The 19,628-nt window shown below is 40.4% G+C and overlaps 4 protein-coding genes and 1 long non-coding RNA gene across 11 annotated transcripts in view; 3 read left to right on the forward strand and 2 right to left on the reverse strand.

Annotated features, from left to right (window-relative positions):
* The window catches only part of LOC6612577 (allatostatin-A receptor), a 67,763-nt gene extending 55,890 nt beyond the window's left edge, over positions 1-11,873 (forward strand). For all 6 annotated transcript variants that reach the window (XM_032725151.1, XM_002037046.2, XM_032725149.1 and 3 more), the window contains 8 exons: positions 1,265-1,454; positions 1,522-1,617; positions 2,367-2,517; positions 7,726-7,844; positions 8,686-8,761; positions 9,511-9,666; positions 9,738-9,846; positions 9,959-11,873. In XM_032725151.1, the coding sequence (XP_032581042.1) occupies positions 1,265-1,454; positions 1,522-1,617; positions 2,367-2,517; positions 7,726-7,844; positions 8,686-8,761; positions 9,511-9,666; positions 9,738-9,842 (893 nt within the window). In that variant the 3' untranslated portion in view covers positions 9,843-9,846; positions 9,959-11,873. The remainder of the gene's footprint in view (positions 1-1,264; positions 1,455-1,521; positions 1,618-2,366; positions 2,518-7,725; positions 7,845-8,685; positions 8,762-9,510; positions 9,667-9,737; positions 9,847-9,958) is intronic.
* On the reverse strand, positions 1,370-3,900 carry LOC116802078. Its single transcript, XR_004362462.1, has 3 exons — positions 3,821-3,900; positions 1,529-1,591; positions 1,370-1,458 (listed from the first exon to the last, which is right to left on the reverse strand). It is a non-coding gene; the product is annotated as an uncharacterized LOC116802078 (long non-coding RNA).
* A 304-nt stretch (positions 11,874-12,177) lies between the features above and the next one.
* On the forward strand, positions 12,178-13,954 carry LOC6612576 (probable insulin-like peptide 7). Its single transcript, XM_002037045.2, has 4 exons — positions 12,178-12,360; positions 12,618-13,344; positions 13,441-13,613; positions 13,679-13,954. The coding sequence occupies exons 2-4, from the start codon at positions 13,208-13,210 to the stop codon at positions 13,846-13,848; spliced, it is 480 nt and encodes a 159-aa protein (XP_002037081.1). The 5' UTR covers positions 12,178-12,360; positions 12,618-13,207; the 3' UTR covers positions 13,849-13,954.
* A 20-nt stretch (positions 13,955-13,974) lies between these two features.
* Positions 13,975-16,615, reverse strand: LOC6612575 (poly(ADP-ribose) glycohydrolase). Its single transcript, XM_032725148.1, has 2 exons — positions 15,785-16,615; positions 13,975-15,718 (listed from the first exon to the last, which is right to left on the reverse strand). The coding sequence occupies exons 1-2, from the start codon at positions 16,495-16,497 to the stop codon at positions 14,248-14,250; spliced, it is 2,184 nt and encodes a 727-aa protein (XP_032581039.1). The 5' UTR covers positions 16,498-16,615; the 3' UTR covers positions 13,975-14,247.
* A 313-nt stretch (positions 16,616-16,928) lies between these two features.
* The window catches only part of LOC6612574 (uncharacterized protein DDB_G0271670), a 31,318-nt gene continuing 28,618 nt past the window's right edge, over positions 16,929-19,628 (forward strand). For both annotated transcript variants that reach the window (XM_032724268.1, XM_032724267.1), the window contains exon 1: positions 16,929-17,165. The gene's annotated coding sequence lies outside the window, so the exon portion shown is untranslated. The remainder of the gene's footprint in view (positions 17,166-19,628) is intronic.

The raw sequence follows: 19,628 nt of genomic DNA on the forward strand, positions 1-19,628 counted from the left end.
TGTGCTTATTTTTTGTCGAGGGGGTTTTTGCGCTTTTTGTTCACCTTGAAACATCCTGTGCTAAATATATATTTGAAAAGGAAATTGATTTGCGGGCGCGGAACTCTGCTCTGGCTTATACACTTGGAACAAAATGCAGCGAGCATCGGCAGAGTTATATAAACAACGATTTTCTTTCGTATTGTCAAGTGCGAAAGCTGTTGTGATTTTCCGCAGTGTACTCCGCGACATTTCCCATTTCCTCGGGTATTTGCTACCTGTATTGCCTGCCGTGCGTTTCCTCTTCTTTTACTCTTAAATGATTGTTAGCCTCTTGAGTTTGTACTTCCTTTGGCTTCGTGGCCCACATCACTCCATTGGCATCAACTCATCGCATCTTCGTATGGGCGAAATAACATTTTGTTACAGTTCAACACTGTTTTAGCCCCACTTTCTTTCCTTTTCTACATATATTTTCTTTCTCTCTCTTTTCCTGGATGTCTTTGTCACGCTTCCTTTGTGTGGAGCTACATAAATTGTTGGCTAATTGCAAGTGGCTCCTTTGGCCAAGGGAAAATATATAAAAAAAAATGTTCAGAGAAAGCGGGGAACCTTAAAGGAGAAAGGGGGGGGGGGGGGGCTGTCTTTAAAGGCGGAATAAAGAAAGAACTGCGTTCGGGGAAAGCGAGTGAAAAGTGAAAGCTGAGCATGACAACAAAGACTCAAAATGGTAACAATGAAAGACTCCTGTTCTATCGCCATCCCACCTTTTTTGACTTTTTACCCCGCGCACACACACGCTTTCACCCACCTACACACACACACACACATCCAAGCATTCCGTCTGCGTTGTTTGCTGCCTTTTGTCCGCGTAATTGGTGGAAAAGAAAAACTGGGGGGAAAATTGTGTTGTTGGGGGCTTGCTCCCACAACAGTAAGTGAAAGCTGGACCATTGCCATGACAGCAATATTCTTAACGTTATGAGCTTTCATTTTATTTAAGAATTTTCTATGGGGAAAAAAAACTCTCACACCCAACTGGCGACTATAGCACATGTGAGGTTAAGCTGCATTTGGCCTAATTTGATAAATTTAATAAAGCAGCCAAATATGAAAATAAAATTGAAAAAAATACTTATATTTTTATGCACGTTTATTACTTAACAGCAAAGCATTTGATCTTAAGAACGAACTGAGTCTTAAAATGAAATCGATATACATTATGGTTATGGCGTCTTAGCCCGTCTAGAAACAAGTTTATATCCCAATTTGCATGTCGTTGCAGTGGTTGTGGCCAACCAGCAGATGCGCTCCACCACCAACCTGCTGATTATCAACCTGGCCGTCTCGGACATTCTGTTCGTCATCTTCTGTGTCCCGTTCACGGCCACCGATTACGTGCTGCCGGAGTGGCCGTTTGGCAATGTGTGGTGCAAGTTCGTCCAGTACATGATTGTGGTTACGTGCCACTGCAGGTGCCTATATATATATATATATATAATATATATGCATATAACCTCTATCCCGTCTTGGGACTTGCAGTGTTTACACGCTGGTGCTGATGTCCTTTGATCGCTTCCTGGCCGTCGTCCATCCCGTGACTAGCATGTCCCTGCGAACGGAGCGCAATGCCACACTGTGAGTATCTCATCCAAATCGACTTCTTTCGATGCACTGCGCGAATAGCGCGCGCTTGAAGGTCAATCAAGTGCATCTCCTGGCCCAATCACCAAGCACATTCAGTGGCCACATAATATCATTGTCTGGAGCAGGAATCAAGTTAAGAAACAAATGAATAGGGCGCGCGGAGAAGGCACTTTTGGTTCTAAAGTGCAGGTCATATCCCACATCATCAAGAGTAATTGCATCAATTTGTCCGGGCTTTGTAATTAGCTAGCTCTGCCTACCTGAAAGCCTTGTTTCCTGGCCTCTGACCTTTTGACTTGTGCCTTCTGCCACCGGTTTCAAAGACACTTCGTCCCAGTCACACAACTGAATCTTTCAAAGTGGAAAAAACTTTAGCCGATAGCGAGTCGTCAACAAATTTCTTGGCCAACCGAGACAGATTTGCAAGAAATTAAAACCCACAAAAAACCGACCGAGAATCTTGTAGAATTTTTTACCCTAAATCAAGTTGAAACTTTGTGGCATGTTCCTTGATTAAAAAACTTGCAACGCGTCCAAAGAAACTTGAGGTAAAAACGAGGAGTAATGAAGGCGACGTAATATCTAAAAAAAATTATAAATGTATCCGTACCTAAATGCGCACAGTGCTAGTCTGATGATTTATTTTCATGAACAGCTCCATTCAAAGGTCCGAATATATTGAAACCCTTTAATATATGTCACTTCATGCACATGTCTCTTCCCCTTTCCCATTTCCTTAGGGCCATCATGTGCGCCTGGATAACGATTGTGACGACTGCGATTCCGGTGGCACTTTCGCACTCGGTGAGGATTTATCAGTACCACGGAAATGCTGGCACCGCTTGCGTCTTTTCCACGGAGGAGGAGATCTGGAGTCTCGTCGGTTTTCAGGTTAGTTTCTTACACCAGCTTCTTACACAAAGAGAACTAACTGACAACTTTATGAACTTGGGACAAACGTTTTCATTTTGATATATGGTAACGAAAAACCAACTGAACACACAAAAAAAAACTTTTAACAAATGGGCTAAAATAGATTTTGTTAACTAGTAAATTTTACCCTTATTATGCTCCGTGTACGATTCACATACTTTGTTGTGACGCGAAATCGCTTATTGTCGAAATCAAGTCATGTTTTCCAGCGCTTTCCCAGCAAAACTGCAATATATTTGCTACTTAGAACGAGCACTTGTCTCCACTCCGCCCCACGCCCACTTTTAGTCCTTCTATTGCGAAATGCAAGGACAACTTGTCTAGGTGTGTAACATATCAGCGAACCCCAAGAAGCGAGGATTATATAGATATTTATATATAGAAGGATCTTAAAGTTATGTTCAAAACCGTGGATTCACAACAAACAGATGTGTGCATACTGTTTTAACCCATTTATTTGTGTGCAAGCAGGGAATTTAATCTATCATCCCGCAGTTGTTAAAAGTGTGACCATATTTTTGGTTTTATTGCACTTTTCACAACTCTCAAACGAAACAGTGGCCACACCTATGACTAAGTCACTGTGCATCCACGCACTGCATTTTTGCAGATCCCCATTAAGGGTAACATCCTTTCAGCAAATTGGCAAACTGCAGAGTGGTCAGGGCCATATTTTGCAATTATTCGCCCGTTTTCTAAGCGAAAGATAGCGCACAATTCCATCATCATTATGGTCTAGATTCCCCCACATAGATCAGCGTTATCCCAAATGGTTTTTCCGTTCGCTTGAGTTGCTCATATTTGTTCGCCCCGAGTTTGTTATGTTTATTACTTGAACTTTTGTCTATTAATCAATTCGGGGTCTTCGAAGGTCTTCGAGTGTGATTTCATGCCGGAAGGATGTTACACCGGAAAAGCTACAGTTGTTTTGGCCCTCTGGGCGCCGGGTGAAGGGAAGTGGATGGAACGAGCTTTGTCGTCTATTTCCATTCACACAGCGAATGAATAAGCCCCTGACAAACTACACTGAGACAAATTGAATCAAATAGTAAAATAAACGAAGAAACGCTCGACTGAATGACAATAATGGTATTACTTGTGGTAGTAGGAAGCCAATGAGTGCGTTATAAGTCGGGGGAATTTCGCTCAGTGTGCTCAGGTGACTTACTGACTGACTGACTGACTGACTGACTGACTGACTGACTGACTGAGTTATTCGGTATCTTCAGCTAATATGCACCCGAGAATTTTGCCGGCTCACCTTTCCACTCCACTCGAAAACCAACTGGCACGGCAAATTGCACAGCTCGCTTCGCCCCGGGTTTTCCGACACTGACACGGATAAGGATACGGAGACACGGCTACGGATACGGCGTGTGCTTCGTCCTTATGTCCCTGTCCTGCCACGCCCCCACGCCCCCACGCCCCCACACACCCCTGACTGTGCACATAAATCGCAATTGCTTTGGAAAACACGAAAAGGAAACCGCAACTTTGGGAGCTTAGTACAAAGTGTGAATGCTCTTTAAAGGAATGGAAATACCGCAAACACAATCGAAACTTGGCAATTAAGTCGGGATTTGGGATTATGTTAAAAAATATTTAAGAATATTTTTGAGGGCCACCAGTATGATTAGCTAATGGTATTCCATTATATTTATTTGTGGTTCCTTTTAGAAAGAGCATTAAAACTGCACGGAAACGATATTGGAGGTGGGTTGCCATACTTAGTTGGGATTTGATTTTCCGCCTCTGGAAGTGGCCATTGTCAGGGTCAATACATACATATGGTACACACACACACATAGTTTGTTATTTCTAGCCTTGTCTGGCAATAAAATAAAAATGGATCAAACTTGTGCGGCGCGGCGCATCCGTCAAAGCAAAACGAACAGTGAAGCTAACGACCGAATTGTTGTCATCGTGAAGAACTCATAAAACTGAAACAAATAGTCTGGAAAGGGGCGGTGGAAATGGGAAATGGGAAATGAGCGGAAAATAGTGTTTATCTTTCAATACTGAGTACAAAAAAAATAAGAGAAGGTACACCCACTCTCAATGTTTATTAAAGTTGACTTCTGTTTCTGTTTGCCGAAGAAGTCGAATTGAATTTACCATAAATGGCTTATATTTAACAAAAAATATTTGCAAATATACAAGCTTTTATGTCTGACGAATTCATTTTGCTATCACTAGTCAACTTTATTAAAGCTGTAAAAAAAGGCAATCATTTCATGTCCGCAATATGGCAGCCAATTTATAATTTCAATCATCTTTTTGGTGAATTTCTTGGGGGTAAATACATACATAGATATGTATATGTATATATATATATATATATATATATATAGGTATATATTTCGAGGAAAATTTATGTGGAAACGAAGCACTCATCAGAGCCCGTGGCAAGTTGATTAATTTCGCTGAGTGTCAAGTTGCGTTTATGGACAAATCCCAGGCGCAATTTTTGGGTCATGCCGAATATTAAGTATACGCCCCCAACCATTTATCATGTGGCACACACTTCAGTTTATGGCTTTTTATTAGGACCAGCATAAAGTTTAAAGGCCGATTGAATGAAAAAAAAGGAAGGAAATGCAAAAAGTTCGCTGCTCAAGTTTGGCAACTTTTATTTATGGCGATTGTGCTGTAAAATTTCATGGTGTATATCCATCGATTCCGGGCATCTCTGTATCTTTATTTTCTGGCATATTTTGCATCTTTCTATTTCCTAAGTGGAAGTTATATAACGCCCATGGCAAAGTTTATAGTTTCCCAACTCCATTGCGAGCTTAGATCTAGATATATTATACGCACTTGTCTCGGACCATTGGCACAGCAAAATGGCTGGATCATCCATTCCCAAATGCAATTGGGCACAGCAGAAGTTCCATTTCGAAATGTTTGCTAATCATTTGGCGCGAAAATGACTTTCAGTTTTGTTTCGTTTTCGGTTTAAAATGACAATTTGGTTAAAAGCAGCTGAGCTCACTAACGGAACAAGTTTTTGGCCGACAACTAGCTAATTTTGAAAGTGGCTGAGAAAAGCTGGGAACAATTTGCAAATCAGAGTTTTCTCTTTCTTGCTTCAGCTTGCCGATTAACTGAAAACAATTGAAAACAATAATTAAAATGCCTTTCAAATATATTAATTATCATTTTCAAACAAAATAAGTGAAGGCATTCCATTACAAAGCCGATTAAATTGTGCTAGTCCGCTTGATTGACCGCTGAAATCCAAAGGTGGCACTTTCAATCAGGGAAAGAGAATAATTAAAAGTATCCACAATGCATGCCATTGTCTTGCGAATGGGCGATAAACTGCAGAATTCAGCAGATATATCGTTAACATCATTGTCGCACATTACAAACAATTTCCTTGGCAATCAACACCTTAATTAATGCATCGGTAATCCCACCCTCAACTCAGCTAAATAAATAAGGGAGTGTGCAGGTAATTCGTTATGGGGTTCGATTTGCGGATACTTCTCTTCCGATTTCCAGAAAGTAAAACATTTAATTACATATAAAATACATAAAATATACGAATGTATATAATGGCTTGCAATATTAATTGATATTACAGCACCTTACTTATGCTTCTTGTTTACTAATTAAGTAATGGGTGCCAAATCTGGTGAGTGCACACTGTGACATCCGGATACGAGATCCACAACACAATTGGATCCTTATTCGGGGATACGATTTCGAGAAGTGTCAGCACGGATTATGTCACTCGTCCTGGTTTTCCTTGCCGTTGTCGATAACAAACGACATGTTCATTGGCCATGGCCATGGGTAAATCCCAACAAAGTGATTTCGATTCCGTATTCCATGGCTGTCAGGCATTCGCCCACCGCCCACCGCCCTCCGAAATTTATGAATGTGAAGGCGGGCCAACGATTATTATTAACAATTGCGGTATGCGCGATTTCATCGGTGCACCGGCACAAAAAGTTTTCGTTTCAGCACGTATTGATATTACAAAAAAAATTGTATATATTCTTTTCTTTTTGTGTACTCTTCGCGCTTCCTTTCCTTTTCCGTTTCATTGTTCCCATTACGTAGCCTACAATTGATATATATACATATATTTTGACTTGCACCTTTTTGCATATTTTGTTGGTCCTCATTGCCAGTTTTCCGATTTTCCTCCGGTTTTGTGAGGGGTGTGAGCGAGGGGGCGAGGCGGGATGTGCCTTAATCATTTACACCTGGCTGCCGACTGCCTTTCACAAAGGAAAGCCGATTCCACTCGAAAGTTCAGGCGCCGCCAAATGAGTTTTAAGCCTAGCAGCTCAATGAAAATGTATGCAGGGCCCCAGAAAAACCGAAAGAAGCCTCAAAGAATCCAACCGGATTCAAGACTCGAAATACTTTAAATATCCATTGATGCTGGCTGCTCTCGAAAGTTGATGAAAGCCCAAGCGAGGCAAACAAATCTTAAAGTTCGTAAAGGCCAAAGAGTACTCAAAACTATTAAGTTGATTTAAAATGGCTTCGAATTAATTTTAACTTCGTAATAACTTGAATTATCCTTACAATGATATTCCATAACGTAGCGATTAATTTCAGTGCGATTCAAGCGAAATACACACAGATATTCAACCGGAAGCCAGCAGCAACTACTCGAATTTTCCGCCAGTTTTACCAACACTACTATCTCATGCACACGCTCATCGCATGGATATACATGTATATAATATATATGCATATATCTTTTGGCCTGTTGGGAATACGGCTAAGCGGCAGCTGGTAAATGGAAATGGGGGCTTTGGGTATTTTTTTTTTTTGGTTTTTTTTGGGGAACTGGCAAGTGTCTGGTACTCATATCTGGTATCTGGTCAGCATTACGGGTCAGCGCTTCTGACAATTTCCATGCAGAAACAAAAGGAGCTGACATGGCAGCAGATGGCAGAGGAAAAGCCTTCGACCAGTTACAGCAACATAAAACAAAAGCAATTGTACAAAAAAAAATGTCTAAACAAATACACAGTTTAACTGAACTACTATGGTTATGTTTTTGAACTAAGAACTATTCTTGTCAGTTTAAATCTAAACCCAGTAGAATGGCCCAAAAATTTGCAAGGCAATCAATCTGTTCCTGATCTTGCAGTCGCATCAGAAGATATTAACACGTTCTCCGCACTTTGTATCTTATTTCAGGTCTCATTCTTTCTATCGTCATATGTGGCACCCTTGACGCTGATTTGTTTCCTGTACATGGGAATGCTGGCTCGTCTTTGGAAAAGTGCTCCTGGCTGCAAGCCATCCGCAGAGTCACGGTGAGTACATGTATACTATCCCAACACGCGAATATCGCGTATACGCCATGGGTGCGGGAATATTCCTTCCGCTTGTTTCGTTCGTTGTTTTTTTTTTTTTTTTGTAGCTACGCACCTGCTGCATGCATGATGAATGCCCTTTTATTAGGCTGTGTGCAAAGCTCAGGAGCTTTGGCTCATGCATTTTTAAGTGGCCAGGTCAACGAGACCGAATCATAAGTACAAATGTGAGCGATATTCCCGCAGGTTCAGGAAAACGAGACTGATATGAGCGGCAAAAAACCAGTAAAATGTCACATTTCATAATAAAACTGAAAGTTTAAACATAATCATTGTTTCATTACTTGTAAGGTAAAGCTAACATTTTAAATAGCTTAAACTTAAATTGCTTCAACTGCGCTCCGTCGATAAAGCGAAGAAGTAAAGTTAGCTAAGCTACTCAGACGTGATCGGGGTCAGCAACCATCAATTTGAAGTTGAACTTGCGGCCACTTTCAACTTTTGAGAAATACACCTTGCCCCAAGTTCGGTTTTATCATAAATCGAAAACTATTAAATTGTGCTCGCTCTTCAGATGAAAGGAATTCAACTTTAATAGAAATACTTGCACATATACCATATGCTGCATCTTGTAAATACATATGTATATACTTTAGGGTGCGTTTTAAATTTGAATGGAAATGAACTGGCGACGAGTTCGCAATCCGCACGCAAAGTTCATAAATCACAGTGCCTGAATTCAGCAACTGAACTGCGGCATAATTTATATGCACCCCAGATATCCAAGTCTATATGTGCATTGTATATCTATATCTATATTATATTTCTGTTTCGATTTCAGCAAGGGAAAACGGCGCGTCACCCGAATGGTTGTTGTTGTCGTATTGGCATTCGCCATCTGCTGGCTGCCCATTCATGTGAGTACAATAAAACACCTGCCATAAAGTGAAAATAATCAAAAATGCAATGCAATGCACAAGGTGCATCGCAAATTTGGCAACCAAACTGTAAACAGTCGATTTGTGCTATAACTAATTAGGATTGAACCAGCAAACTAGCTCATATAGTTGGTTGTATATAGGGTAGTTGTTAAAAAGAAGAGCTCAAGGTTAGCTTAAAGTACTTTGTGAACTTTATTAAACTTCTAGGCATTCGGATAGCAAAGTTGCAAATTAAATTCTCAGCCTGCGTTCCGAGAAAATTATAGGGCTCATAATCGATTTGCTTAAAGTTTGAGTAGCTCAAATTGGCAGTGGCAACAGCTGCTGGCAAATTTTGTTGGCAAACACACTGGATAGTTGCGATAAATTGACATTTGCGATAGTCCGATATTCCGGTATATTCCCCCCGTTTTCCGGATCAGGCTCCCCAGTTATTTGCTGAACTGCTTAATAAGCCAGCAGCTGCTGCTCCTTGAGATGCCAGCACTCAAAGTGTTTGCACAAAATCAATGTGCTAGCAAATTACAAACGAAATTACAATTACACAGACACTCAGGAGTGCAAGAAATCCCAACTGCATCTGTCAATGGCAGCATATGGAAGCTATTCGCAAATGCAGGCATCTCAAATCAAATGATGTACTATAATTTCGAATGCAAATGTGCTTAAAATGTTTCAATGTTAAATGGTCTATCGTTTGAACTCTGCGTATTACTCCTTTGCAGGTCATCCTCGTGCTGAAGGCACTGAATCTTTATGGAGGCAGCCACTTGTCGGTCATTATCCAGATTATATCCCATGTGGTGGCCTACACGAATTCCTGCATCAACCCCATACTGTATGCCTTTCTGTCCGATAACTTTCGCAAGGCATTCCGCAAGGTGGGCATCGCATCCATCCATCAATCCCTTTATCATCATTCGGTAATAACGAGATATCGATCAACTTGCAGGTGGTCTGGTGTGGAAGTCCGCCTCCTCTGATGACTAATCAACAGGTGACCAAGACCACGCGCACTGCAACCGGAAACGGAACGTCCAATATTGAAATGCTCTAAGCGGGTATGTACACGCATACATATGCATATGTATGATCTTACACTCCATTGAAAATTTCAATTGAATTTACCCATAATACTCACCTATTAATATAAAACTTATCTTGTGCTTGCAGCTCTTGAAAGTAAACTAATTGAGATGGTCACACCATTTTTGAAGGCGACTTACAAACTCGAAACACAAAATGTGAATTTAAAACTAACAAAGAACACAAAAACATTAAAACGCGGCGCATATAAGTTAACTATAGTGTATATATAGTAAACAATGTATGTCTATGAGGAGAATATAATTTTCCGAATTATGAAATGTGATTGTTTTGATAGTTTGAAATGTGTACGCATTATTTCCCTAAAAATAAGTCAACCGCAAGGTATATTATAAACACATATATTCTATGTTAAATTTTAATACGATTGGATTCTTATAAAACTTTGAGCGCCGTGTAAGTTTCATTTGTGACCTAGAACTTAAGTATTTAACATAAAATTTAATTTTTCAAAAATAATAATAAAAAGAAGAAAGTTAAACAGATATGCTGTAAATTTCCTGAGACAGAAATTGATGAGAGTTGACACACTAATTAATGAATAGAATTGATAGGCAGTGGGATTTCTGTAACAATTTGTAGATTTCCGTGTTATAAGCAATTCATACGTCATTTATTCATTAAGCGTTTAATAATACAAAATTATTATTAACAGAAAAGACAGAAAACAAAAGTTATTACCGATTTACATGACCATATTGAGAAGATTAGATTTAACAATACAACCTTTGGAATTTAAATGAACGATTTTCGAAAACAAATTGTTTTTTCTGTTTTCCATTGAAAAAATATTTTGTTGGGCAGAGAAGCACAAAGATAGAAGAAATTTATATAGCACGTAAGAAAGTTTTTTTAATTACCAGAGCTGTAATTTAAGATGCAGGTAAATGTTTCAGATTTGAGGTCTAATAGAATTATTCTGGTACTAATTTCTCGTACCAACGCAGCTCAATTTCATAGAAATTATCCTTTTCGTTATGCAAATTTAATCAATCGTTAATTAAATTAGATTAGAACCAAAAAACTGCAAATAAATACAATGCTTTCATCTGCATAAATAATAAAAACATTCCATTTCCTACTCCAATTATTATTAAATCACAAATTAGACAATTGTTGACCATGCGAAGTTGGTAAACGTTTAAGTTAATCATGTAAATTACACGTATATATAGGTACAACAATTTATACACATTTGACTATTATATAAGTGACATTAATAAAACATTTATATTGCTTTGTTGACTTTTTATTTTGCTTGGCTTCGGCCTTGCCGAATTTAAATGTGGCACAAAAAAGGATATACGAAAATGGGAGTAGGTGTTCCTAGTGAAAAACTACTCGAAAGCTGAAATATGGAACATAAAATATTAAAAACCGAAATTTTCTTAAATTAATTTCTAGATTAGTTTACTCGATTTTTATGAAAGCAATTCAGATTGCACAAATATACTACTAAATCAATTGGAAACACATGCTCCCATTTCAGTATGCTACTGTATTTAACAAATAAAACTATTGTAACTATATATAAGCATATGTATAGCAACATAAATGCGTATATATATATATATATATATGTATTTATATTTGTATTTGTAAATGTATTCTACTGCATTCCTAGCACAGTTGTGGAATTGAACAATATTTGAATTTAGAAGGAAAACAACCGAGAAATAATGGCAAAATTGAACAGAAGAAAAGTTTAAATATTCTAACTATAAGCGTAAAATAAAAAAAGTTTTTTTGTGTACCCTGTAGGGTATTCGCTAGCCGCCTATTCTCACGAAAATCGCAACAAAACTAGCGCATAAAAAATGCATTACGAAATGTACTCATCATTTTCCCATTTCATTTATGCAGCAAATAGTTTATTGCGTAAGATGAAAAGCGGAACTTATTGTATTTGTATATGAATGTATATGTACAATAACATTTGTTCATTGTGTTAAATAAAATTGATGACTCTGTGTACACAATATAAATAATTTTTTATTCATTGGCATGCCAATGGTGTGGGCTTCACTTCATGCCAATGAATCGTTTAAATCCATTGATTTAAAACTTGTAAGTTCATTAAATTTGTTCATTAAAGAGATGCCTGTTTACAATGGTGTTAAGTGCCAGGCAAAACAAATTCCGCATTAGTTTCACCCACTATTTGTTTACTCAGTGATTGCAAATGACGGTTTGTTTGTCAAACGTAAATATTTGGCTTTGAAACCAATATAAACTACCGCGCTTATTACAACGGTGGGTATTTAAACACATTCAAGATTTTGCATCTATGTATCTCATTTTCTCTTTTTGAAAGTTCAGTTCGAAAGCACTTACAAAAAAATTCTGGAAATTAAGGCTCCCAATAGGCAACCAACCACCGGCAGTGTCATCCAAGAACTGAACTGGAAAAGCAAGCAAAGGAGGAAGGACCTCCACTTGGAGCTGCTGGAGCATTGTGTGCAGAAAAGGTGCATCATAAATTCTAACGGAACGTGTAAACAGCGACATTATTTAGCTAAGCTATTGTTTCATGTGGGCGGTTTCTTTTTTCATACTCGTACAGTGGGCGCAAATAAAATCACCTTCATAATTTTTAATAAATCTTAAAATGTATCCTGTCTTAGTTAGAGAACCTAGACATACCCATTTGTTATTTATTATTTATTTATTTATTTATTACATATATACATATTACATATTTTTATAATAATTTCCCTGCTTTTAGCCCACTGTTTCGCCCACAGTATTGAAATTCGAGCAAATATTGCAAAATTTATGCCAGCTTCGAAATAAAAACAAGTGCCCGGCATTCGGCTCGTTTTACGAGGCAAACAGCGTAACTTGCCGGATTTTATGTTGTTTTGTTAGCCAAGCAACAGGTTGCAGGTGGAACGGCTGGAACGGCAGGTGGAAAATCTGCAGCTGAACCACATACATATGTAGGGAAGTGGCTCCAATTTGCGGCCGAATGGAACCGCAGATAAACAAGGCAATAAGCGGACAACGGGCCGCATACGCAATTGCTGCCGTAGCTCTTCATTAGATTGGATTGGCCTGGCCGGGTGTGGTAAAGGGTCCTGACCCGAGCCTGGGCCTCATTACTTCAAATAGAGCGCTGACCAAACGATTTAATTATACCGCCGACGCCCGACAGTTGGCCGCCACTCAGGTGGAGCCCGGGTCCGGTTATATTTCAAAACCTGACAACACACCGGCCAGAGCGCTCAGTAGGCACGCGTCCGCCGTGTGAGCCGCACCAGGATAAGCATCCCGTAGCATCCCTTCAAGCACAATTCGAGCAGGAGAACTCCCGATATGACCAAGATGATAATACAGAACTCGGGCAGCTGGACGCTTTGCGGAGCCCTACTTCTGTTCGTCCTGCCGCTGATACCCACGCCGGAGGCACTGCAGCACACCGAGGAGGGTCTCGAGATGCTTTTCCGCGAGCGGTGAGTTGGGCTCTATTGACACCGATCGAATTGAGTGAGCTTTACGTCCGGAGCTGTTCCGGTTTCAACCCACCCACGTCTATGTCCATCTTTTAGTTCCCAATCGGACTGGGAGAACGTGTGGCACCAGGAGACGCACTCCCGCTGCCGAGACAAGCTGGTCCGCCAGCTTTATTGGGCCTGCGAGAAGGACATTTACCGACTGACACGGCGCAACAAAAAGAGGACGGGCAATGATGAGGCTTGGATCAAGAAGAGTACCACGGAACGTGAGTGAAATCCCTTCCAACCAAAGACATTGAAGTCTATATGACTCCCCCTGGTGCCTTTCCAGCTGATGGCTCAACCTGGCTGCACGTGAACTATGCCAACATGTTTCTGCGAAGTCGTCGATCGGATGGAAACACTCCATCGATATCGAACGAATGCTGCACCAAGGCGGGCTGCACCTGGGAGGAATACGCCGAGTATTGTCCTTCCAACAAGCGACGCAATCACTACTGATTGGCCATCGACGGTGGATCTGCTTAGATATATACGAACAAATATATATTCGCTTTTTTTTCGTGGTTGTTGTTGATGTTCTTCTTGTGGTCAAATAAAGTCTTATTGAAAATAAACAGGTTTCGGTTAAATAAAAAGAAACTTTACTGGCTTTAACTACAAATTTCGCATAATAAAAGCTAGATTTGCATGATATAACAAATTATATTAATCAATCAATGTTATTCAATTTAACAGCAAAATTGTCTTTGCAGATTAGAATAGTATAATTTAAAAAAAATTCACTTTTTTCGACTCACAATGACCCTACTTTAAAATGCCCTAAATATGTCCTTAAAGCTATCTACATTTTATACCTCTTCAATTTGGGGCAGTAACAATCCTCTAGTGCAATATCACCTAGTCAACAATATCGTCCTCTTCGTCCTTGTCGTCCGCATCGATCTCCTTACGACTCTTTGCTGTACCCTCAGCCTTGCTGCAGCTGGATGATTTTCGTGGCCTCTTCGAGGCCGATCCCTTTTCGTAATGGGTGTCCAGCATCTCGAGCAGGCTCAACTGGCGGCCACCTGAACCTCCTGATTTCGTGGCCGAACAGCTGGTTTTGGCCGTTGTGCTGCTGTTGCTTATTTCTCCGCTGCTTTTTGCTTCCAGACTAGCAGCCTCCATCATGGCATTCGCCTCCTCATCGTCCGACAGCATAAGAAGGGCCTGATCTTCCGAAGAATTTGAGTTATCTTGCGATGATTGAGCGGGCAATAGATCGGCACTTTGTTGAGTTATGGTGGTTTGCGGTCGGACTGGATGCTTGTTGAGTTCTGGCGAGGATTTCGCTGATGCCGATGTCTTTGTTTCTGATTTCCCTTCACCTGATGCAGCTGCTCTAGAGCTTCCAGCTTCGTTGGATGCTCCTTCTCCGGGCCCATCTCTGATCTTCTTAAGTTCCTCTTTAATAAAATCATATAGCTTCTTTTTGGATGCCTTACACTCACGCGGCTCCTTGGAGCTCTTCTCCTTTATAACCCTACTGTACGACCTCAAAATACTCCAAAGCTGCTGCACCGTAGTCCCTTCATTTCGAAACAACAGCCACATTTCATGAAAATCATCTCTAAACTCCACATTTCCAAAGGTATAGTATGCCAAAGGTCTGCCCAACTGGGCGCAGACCATGAGTTGCAGCAGGGCTTTCAGGTAGGAGTCCCCGCCGAATGCGCCGCACCCCCAGTTACCAGTTGCCACACCCGGTGGTGGCGTCACCATCCAGTGAACAAATCCGATGTACGCCTTGTTCAGCTCCCTTTCCATGAGATCCTCGCGATACTGATGATGTGACTGGGCAAAATGAAGGGCATCGATTGCCACAATGGCCGTTTGTCGACGACCTGAGCTATCTCTTGGCGTGGAATCCTCAAAGTTGCCGGACCACTCGAAGCTTCCAGCATATCCCGTATAGTGACTGTACCTCTCGGCGCCCAACATCACCAGGGCCTCGAATGGTCGCAGACACTCCGTAAAGAGTTTACCCACCAAGAGCTCCGGACAGATGACAAAGCGTATCTCTTCCTGAACGCAGCCGTGTCCCAAGACACCGCCACCCAAATATTTGTTGGCAAAGTCGACTTGCAGCAGTCCAATGCCCTCATCCTCGATCGTTCCCTCGGCATCCACATGCAATGGCACATCGCCCAGCGGCGCCGCACTTTGGCTCCAGTCGATCAGATGTTCCGGCAAACCGCTCCGACGGACAAAGGTCACCACACCGGTGGGCACATTGCTGGCATCCCGCTCTGTGGGACACACGCGACGGAAATAGTGCATAATGCATTTCAGCTTCTCCAGCACTGCCGGTCCCGTCGATTGGTAAAGCCTTTGATAGAATGGAATACATTTTACATACTTCGACTGAAGATATACGAATCTGGTGGCCGCTTACCTGTTAAAGTTGATGTCCGGAAAAGTGCTGTACTCGGACTTCCTCTTGAGGGTGTTTCTCCGGGGAAAGGTGCACAAGAAGGCATTGGCCAACAGGCAGGAGATCTGCTGTTGGCTCAGGCTCAAGGAGGCGTTCTTGTGGTGCTTGAGCAGCGGAACTGGCGATTGAATCAAGTCCGGAAGCCGCAGTGCCAATCGGATAATGCGTGGCAATAGATCCTCGAAGAAAACCCGTGTTTCGCTCTCGTCCAGTTCCTCGTCCAAAAGTTGATGGAGGGCACGAAAGTGCCACTGATCCCTGTAGCTGGTATTATATGATATTATCGCCGCCTGCAGTTCCTCACTCGTCTCTATGGGCTGCAGAAGGGCTCGTTCGATCATTTCCCAGCGGGAATCGATGGTTGTGCTGCCATCCAGGTTCTCCCTCGGATATTTCGACTCGGGCGCACAGGGCAGACGCACATGCTCCGAGTCCCACTTCCCCGGTGATTTGTAGGGGCGTGGCGGTGTTTCTCGAATTGGCAACTGGTACATCACCCGGTGGAGATTGCCGGCAGTCACTGGTGGCAAATTCTCCAATTCGAAGGGCTGCCGATTACGATGTATAGCCTCCATAGACACTCCACGCCACGAATCATCCAGGGAGTCCGCCACATTTGCCGGCTCCTCCTCCGTTTCTATTTCGGAGATCCCGCCATCTGGAGACTTGGACATCCTGGCGCAGCTTAAGCACAAAGCCTTGCCCAGTCGGTTGGTCAGCACGGACGCACTTGCTCCGCGTCGATTTGCCGAAGATTTGTAAACCTTTTGGAATATCGGAAAAATCAAGTGTGACCTGAATTCATGCATACCGGTGTTTTCGGGATGAGCGATAGCTGTGATGAATATCGCACTTTAAAAATACCACACACTACGATTGAAGCGTAGTGAATTAAAGAGTTTATATATCAAAATTTATCAATATAAACGTTTGTATTCGCTTGAGAACGTATCAATAACTAATTCAAAATTCCATTTCCTTGAATTCGGCGGGCGAAAGTGTGACCATTACATGTGGTATTTTCCCACGCATTGTCGCTAGTATTTAAATACCGGCACGAGAAATACCAAACATCGAGTGCGTTGCAATGCGAATTGCAAATATAACCGCCGAAGGGACAACAACAAACAAAGAGAAAAAAACAAAACTTCCAGCAATTTGTCAACTATTTTCTCTATTTTTTTTAAAGTGTGAAACTATCATAACGAGCGCCGAGTTTTAAGTTAAGTGAAAGGATTTTTTAGTGTCCTTCGTGCGGTAAAAATAATAATTCATATACCCAGGAAAATAAAGTTCAAGACGTCTGCGGAACTCTTATTAAATGTATTTGATACTCAAAAAGGTAAGAAGCGGCGAAAAGGAGTTGCTGTTTTATGTTTTTATAAGCACTTTAACCAACGAAATGTTTTTTTGTTGACGTCAGTGGTCAAATCAAATTTTTTTCAGTTTTTAACCCTTAATGTGGCCCTGTCACTCGCATCTATGCATATATTTATGTGGTTGTGGTATTTTTCTAAAGCTTACGTGTTGAAAAGAGGAAGAGAAACCGCTACATACACGTGCAAAGATTCTGAGAATGGACACAAGAGAGCGAGAGAGAACTGTTGTTTGTTTTGAAAGCGTCGCAAAAACAATACAAAAAAGGTCATAAAAAATACGCACACACACTTGCATCTGAGGCAAACGCAAAAGAAAATTCGCAGCTAGCTAAAAACCAAAATAAATATAATTTATGAAATGTACTTTGCTAAAGTTCAACACACCTTTATCTCTCCACGAAATTTGTTTGCACCATCTCTTTCTCTCCTTTTTGCGTAAACAAACGAAAAAGCTTGGCAAAAAGAAGCAAAAAAAAAAAAAACACAAAAACAAAAATCGAATTATCAGTAGAATTCTACAAAAACGAGACGTTTCTCTTCATCGCTCTTCGTACCTGAGTGTAGCCTTCAAATTTGCTTAGATTTCGCCTTGACCATAACCTAGAAATACTCGAAAAAAGTACTGTCAACGCTCAATAAGTTAAACGTTTGATTTTCAACTAAAGAGAAAACCAGATATATAATTACTATAAAAGAAGAAGGTCTGAAACCCGAACATTTAGATTTCGGTGGTAAACTTTAACGCAATGGAGTCTGCACTGTACCTGTAGCGCTTTCTCTTTTCTCATTTGCGTCAGCGAAAATAGATGGAATAATCGGGGGTGGCGTTTGGGGGGTTAGCAAAAAAAACAAGCAACAACAAAAATGCATAGAGCCGAATAATCGCTTGGAAAAAGCCAGCGACGAAAACGCGATGTTAGTAAACTTTTTCAAGGTCACCTCAAAAGCATCAACTTATACTAATCAACAGCTGAAAGAAGCAGAAGACTGCACTTCTATGAGTCAGTTTCAAAAATTAAACAAAACGAAGAGGGGAAAAAACCAATTTGAAAATTCAATTTAGATATCTGTGGAAAGTTCTGTTTCTCTAGAATGTAGATACTTTATTCATTAATGTAGAGATTTTGAAGAAATAATTTATTTTTGTATCCGAACTCTGATGCACTTCACACATAAAAAAGAAAGTTTACCTTAAAATATTTGCTAAAACTATTTAATTAAAAACTAAAACTATAAATTAAAACTCAACCATTTGCTAAACCATTTTAAGTTGATATTAAGTATGAAGTCTAGAGAATTAATAATATAGTAACAAAGTGTAGAATAATAATAATAATAATATAAGAATAAGGTGTGGAATAACAATAAAATAAAATAATATTTATTATAACAACAGTGTGTTCTTTTTACGAGTGATCACTGTATACGTATTTATGTGCGAAAGTCGAATTATATCATGTGATCCCGAATTGTTTGAAATGTTTGGGCTTAAAAGTTCGAATGAAAACATGTGAAAATGGATCTAGAAGTTATTTATTTTGTTAACGCCTCAATTTAGAAGTATGTATATTTATTCGCATTGACTTGCTTTTGATTGGGGGAGGCTTCAGTTGTATGCAATAAAAAAAAAAAACTGAAATGATAAATAAAATTGCGTTTGTGCTTTTGTGCTTCGACTTTTTTCTTGGCTTTTGTCAACGCGACTTGGCTCTCGTTGACAAAACAAAGTGCAAAATGATGAACGAGAGGAGGAAGATACAGTGGAGAAAACCTTGCAGTTACAGGCTGCACTGGCTATGTGCAACTATGTGTGATTAGGACCAAAGCATATACAATCTATCCACTGCATCCATGCACTCCTAGCTAACTTATAAAGCCAGAAATAATTTTAAAAAAATTACTTCAATTGCCGTTAAGTACCCCCCTTTAGCACCATCTTGCACACAAGTGCAAGCAGACAGAGAGAGAGAGAGAGGCAAATAGCTAACTAGAAAGAGAGGGCTGGCCACACGTGTTGCTAAGGAGGGTCGCTCAACTTTATCGCCCAGCCACCGGACCCCTTCGCATACCCTGCAAACCCACAATTTATTTATTTATTTTTTTTTGCCAGAAAATATTCGCACACTCTCGCAAACAAAATAAGAACAACAACAGAGTGCAAAAAAATAAAATTCGCATGCGCTGATGACCTTGAGAGTTCTGCGAGTATAAGACGGAAAAAGCGAAACTGAGAAGACGCCTGCAATGCGAAATGGGCAGGAAAAAATATACAACAAATATCACAAACAAGAGCAAATGTTCTTTTCAACAAAAAAACAAATACAGTTTGCGATTTCGCTTGTTAATGGGAAAAATTCTTTAACGAATAAGACGCCTTTGATTTTTCGTATCTGAAATTATGTATTAATAGCAAGTATATTATGTTC

This window comes from Drosophila sechellia, chromosome X (assembly GCF_004382195.2).
Source record: "Drosophila sechellia strain sech25 chromosome X, ASM438219v1, whole genome shotgun sequence".
NCBI lineage: Eukaryota > Metazoa > Arthropoda > Insecta > Diptera > Drosophilidae > Drosophila > Drosophila sechellia.